Here is a 5,347-nt window from a genome sequence, read left to right on the forward strand (position 1 = left end):
AAAGACGTTGCGGCAGTACCTGCCCAAGCAGTGTACTGTACGCAGAGTCTCAGTCTAGCTGCTGATAGTGGATGCACTCGCGGGTGTGAGTGTGGAGGGGTTCTGTTTGCAAGAGTAGGAATATAATCGGTTTGGGTAATAAGCTCCCCACCTAAACCCCCTTTGTAGTTTCTTTTGGATAGCTTAATGGTTTTAGCAATGTTGAAAAAGTGTCCTTGACTATCACATTGAAAGATATTATAGAAAATACATAATGATACTGTGAGCTAATGGGGCATGTGTGTTCAAGTGGTTGTATCTCTTTGGTAGACTTCTCTGTGTCAATTTGTATAAAACTTTTGCATTTTTCTGGATGATATGGATGTACCATATTGTTTTCACTCTTATCTTCCTAGCTGCATCTCTGAAAAACAGTAGCACTCCGGTTACATAAACTATTCCCACCTCTTCTTTCTCCTACCAATCCACTCTGGATCACAATTTTTTGTGGCTGTCTGAGGGAAGCTGGTAATTATTATATTTCTAAGACTTCCCACAAATCTGTAGGTTTCCATCATGAACACCAGATCACTTTTGTGCCATGATAGGCTTGTTGTATCATTGATGGTTTTGAGCTCTGTTAGCCCCTGGCTTCTCAACAACCGTGATGGAAAAAAGACACCACCAGGTGACACAATTGCCACCTTTTTTTTTTTTTCTTCTCTTAGGTGAAATACAGTTATACAAATAGCTTGATAAATCAAGCAAGTTCAGAGAGCCTCAATCTCCTGAAAGGTTTATGGCATTTCAGGTCTCTTAAGCACTTATGTCAGTGTTGCACTACACTGTTGAATTCATTAGATCTAGTCCAATAGAAATAAGGTCAGGCTGACATCCATTAGTCATCCATCAAATGGAAGTGTCTTGGTGGTTTTAATGAATTGGCAAAGATCACAGAGGTTGCAAGCCCCTCGCACACATGCATTGCCCTGGTGTTCCTTTGTTAGCAACCATGGGAGCTGAAATCATGTACTTCACGGTGGTTGGTTTTCAGATTGTTCTTATGTGATTTATCTTCAGCTGCAGGATGAAACGACACGTGCTGTAGGTCCCAAACCGGGGCGGGCTGAAATGCTGCCTGCTACAGGGATAGTAGGATAGTAGTACAGTTTAGTAGGATGGGCTGATGCTGAGCTGCCTTTGGTGGGCAGATAGCAGAGTGTTAATGAGCTCTGCTGGTCCCCTCCCCCAGATGTTAATGCTCTTTCCTAGTGCTGTAGTGTGTTTTGTCATTCTTGCCTGTGGTGGTGGAAGAGCCCTTTGGTGCCATGGGAAGGGACATCCAGCTGTCTGCAACTTGCTTGTGGAGGGGAGCAGAACTAGTCCCAGCAGATAGGAACAAGAGTGCAAATTGTTTCTATTAAAATTATGAACCTTTTGAAGGGGTTTGTGCAATTTGTCATCAGGGAATGTGGATCTCTTTCGTGTAGAAAAGCCAGAGATTACTGCAAGTCAGCAAGCCTGGCTGAATCAACAGTGCATGTCACTAAATTAAAAGATGCGTAACTCTTAATCCTGCAGTCTCCTTACCTCGATTGGTTGATATGGACTGGAGAGTGGACATCAAGACTTCTTCGGACAGCATTAGCAGAATAGCGGTCCCAACCTGCCTGCTACAGTTGAAGGTAATGTTAATGCACACCTACGTTAGACTCTGGGTTACAGCATTTAAGTGACTGAGTTAGTGGCAGTGAAGAAGAGTTCAGTGATAATGGTAAGAGTGATCAAAATGGCTGTGCTTTTTCAGGGCATGTTTAGAAATCCTATAACTGAGGTCTATATCAGTAGTGATAGACTCTTTGCTATAAGAGAGAGTGCTTTACTATTACAATAAGGAGCCAGCTGACTAGGCCCTGGGTCAGCTTGAGTTGTTTGAAATATAGGGACAGGATAAGGACAGTAAATCACAATATGCCATCTGCTCATTTTTCAAAGTCAGTCAATTCAGTAGCTTCTTTACTAGACTTGTGTTACTCAGGATGCAGGGTTTGGCTAGCAGTGTACTGGCAAAAAGACTTCTCTCACATACCATGTCTATCAGCTTTGGGAAGGAAATGGCTGGACTCCTTGGACCCAGCTACAAATAGAGTGGGATTTAAACCTTCCATTTTGCACAAGCACTGAAGTTGGGTTTGGGTTGAGTCAGCTCTTTTTTTGTAGAAGAGAAGGGTTGGGGTAAATGTAATTGCTGTGTAGACGTTAACTATCCCATGCTATTTCTAGTGACAAGATGCTAGTAGCAGATGAGATGCTTATTAGAGATGAGGTTTGTCCTGGTGTCTTTACTCAGAACTTCTCCCTTGCCCCTTGTGTCCCAGACCTGCTGGTTGCTTACTGTTTGTGTTGGAAGAAGCTGCATTGCTTTGGTTTAGAAAATACTGTATTGCTCTTCAGGATAAGAAAAATTACCCTACAAGTCAAGGATGTGTTTTTTGTTTTTATTTAGTCAATGCCTTGCTTTTCCATTCAACCTTGATTTGCTGCTGGGGGCTGTATGTGTGGATTTCTCATGTAATTTCAACCCATGTTCCTATTTCAGATTCAGGAGGATGCTGCCTTGTGTGGGAATAACCCAATGATCTCTGCAATGACTGTCGAGTTGAGTAAAGAAACCCTGGATACTATGTTAGAGGGCCTGGGAAGGATCCGGGACCAGCTCTCTGCCGTTGCAAACAAATGAATGCCTGGGGTGTACATCTCAGCTGCCACTCAAACCTGGAAAGGACCTCTCCTCCATCTTAATTCAAGCTCTCTTACTTTCTGGGATCTTGCTCTCTTTGTTAACTAGAAATTTTTTTTAATGAATTGTTTTGCTGATAACACAGCTTTTCCCAGGCAAACACTTAAACGTGCCCTTGGTCCAGTGCCAAATGTATTTACTAATGTTGAATGAAAACTGGTCTGTATTTCAAGGAAGGATTTAAAGCCTCAGAGTCTGACTTAATCATGAGGGCTGGAATGGGAATAACAAACACCAGCAACCAATGAAGCGAATTTATCTCCCTGCCCTGAAATAAGGGACTTAAAAAGCTCAGGCTGGCTAATGGGCTAGCTTCCAGCATTAGCAGACATTGAGGGTGCTTCTCTCTTGACTATGCATGTATGGAGGTGCATGCTGTATGAATCTTTTTCTCTCTCCCTCTCAATGAGGCACAGCCATGCCGCAGATTGTTATTACAGGATAATGCTTTGAAATAAGGCAATTATGCTGTAGTGCATTCCCTTCTGATCAGCTGTGTATCACCATTTGCAAAATGACTGATCTGAACTCCTCAGTCTAAGTAACTGGGTTGGAACATCTTTAGCAGCATGTAATTTCTTCCTTCCATTTGAAAAGAAAAGGGGGGTTTGATCACAGGTGTTGGGTTTATTAGACTTAAGCTTTGTCTTCTGCAAAAAAAAAAAGGAAGCGAAGACAGAAGGTAAAGGATCAATAGCAACTGTCTGTACCACAAAAAGCCTTTGTGTGGCAATCAGTGCCTGTACTCCCCGACATGTCAAGTTATAGGTTTGTGTAAAACAAATCTTTTAATAAAAGACACAATTAAACTGCTTCTTGGTTGAATAAACTCTCTCTTGTCCAAAAGAGACATTGCTGTAGCCTGTTTCCCCTAGTCTCTAGCTTGTTTCCTCCTTTGTCCCACTCCATTTCCCTTGCCAGTTCAAGTCAGTCATCTTGGCTGTGGGCTCCAGCCCTGTGCATTATCATGGATATAGCCAGGCATTGTCTGAGTCAAAACCTTTCAGGCATATTTTTTGCAAGGGTAAAACGTGTGGCTTCAAACAGGTCTTTTATATTTCTATATTGTAAATGGGATTCAGCCCCACTCCGACCTCTGCAGCTGGGACCCAGTGTACCTTTCCTTTAGCAAGGTCTCAAAGTCATTACAAGCATTATTTCATTCAAGGAAGTAAGTGCAATGATAGTACAGGAAAATATAGGCTTTCTTAATAATATATGTCTGTAGCAGGGTACTGGGGTGTGTCTGCTCCTTTATGGGAGCAAGCAGCCCAAGAGGCTGCTTGCAGGTGGGGAGGAGGACTAATGAGAGACTTACCTGACCAGAAGAGGGATCAGGCTGGAGCTATATAAGTCCAGAACCTGAACCAGTCAGGTAGTCACTCCCTGGCAAACATGAAGTGAGGCGCTCCTGCAACAGAGCTCCTGCAGGGACCTGGATTTATCTAAACAACTCTGCAGGCCTGGGGAGGCAAGTTCTTTGGGTAGAGAAAGACTGGGTTTTATAGGCAAGTGGCCTTTGTTTTATGTTAAACCGCTAGAGAGTTTGAGGTGTCTGCCAGAGGGCTGAGATACCTTTTTGTTTATTTATGGTGTGGCATGGTGTAGGGGAAGAAGAGAGCCATGTATTGAACTCTTAAGGCTAGGGGAGCCCTGAAAGGGCACAGGTGCACACACAGCCCTTGAAGCTGCAGGGGCCCTGCAGGGGCGCAGGCCAGCCAAGAGGGCCCACTGAACTTAAGGGTTGAATCAAGGTTGTTGGAGGTCCAAAAGAGACCCAGTGGTACTGCAAATGGACTAAGGATCACTCTAAATCCCATGGGCAGTCTCCCTTATTCAACCTCTAGTTAAAAAAATGGTGGGGCAGGCGAGCAATTAAGGCAGGGCTGCAATAGCGACTGAGCCTGATGGGAGTCGCATAGCCACCAGGGGGCATCACTGCAAAAATCAGAGGCATCTAGCATTCTGTAACAGATTCCTTGTGGCTGAGAAAGGACAGCTGCCAAAACACTGAAAAAGTTCAGACCACGCTGTCTATTTTAAATAAGAAATAACTGTTTTTAACAATAGTGTCTGTGTCTTTACTAATATATAAATATATATTATACAACAAGGTACTCAGCAATAAAGAAGCTGGTACCATCAGGTGGCAAGTTGGGAATTCAGCATGGAAATCTTGAAGCTGAAAAACCCCAAAATGTTATAAAGGCTAATTAACTGCATGATTGGCAATTGCACAGAAAGCTTTGAATGTGAATCCATACTAACCTTCCCACTAAACTGTAGAGAATAATCTAGCAGTGGTACGGAGGTGTGTTCAGCTGTTTTGTGTTTTACTGTTATCCTCTGGATGATGAACCCAGCAAACCAGTCAAATGACTCTATAACGCATTTTTAGACAAAGACAAAGCCTTCTAGGAGCACAAAGATATTCATTCCAACTTCCAACATCCCACCTGTCAGTGTTAGCTGCCTTCTAAGAGCACAGAGATACATAAAGTAGATGAAAGTACGCCACAGACGACAACCTGTACTAACAAGTTCCTGACTGGAATTCAGTACAACAAA

General features: G+C 43.1%; 1 protein-coding gene across 2 annotated transcripts in view; it reads left to right on the top strand.

The window, feature by feature from the left end:
* Window positions 1-3,592, top strand: part of COMMD9 (COMM domain containing 9) — a 16,391-nt gene extending 12,799 nt beyond the window's left edge. Inside the window, exons 5-6 of one of the 2 annotated variants that reach the window (XM_019519386.1) lie at window positions 1,561-1,664; window positions 2,579-3,444. In XM_019519386.1, coding sequence (XP_019374931.1) covers window positions 1,561-1,664; window positions 2,579-2,719 — 245 coding nt within the window. In that variant the 3' untranslated portion in view covers window positions 2,720-3,444. Of the gene's footprint in view, window positions 1-1,560; window positions 1,665-2,578 lie in introns of both variants that reach the window. The other variant, XM_019519387.1, reaches the window with a different exon arrangement.
* The last annotated feature ends 1,755 nt before the right edge of the window (window positions 3,593-5,347 follow it).

This window comes from Gavialis gangeticus, unplaced genomic scaffold (assembly GCF_001723915.1).
Source record: "Gavialis gangeticus isolate Ggan-Ray unplaced genomic scaffold, GavGan_comp1, whole genome shotgun sequence".
NCBI classification, from domain to species: Eukaryota; Metazoa; Chordata; order Crocodylia; family Gavialidae; genus Gavialis; species Gavialis gangeticus.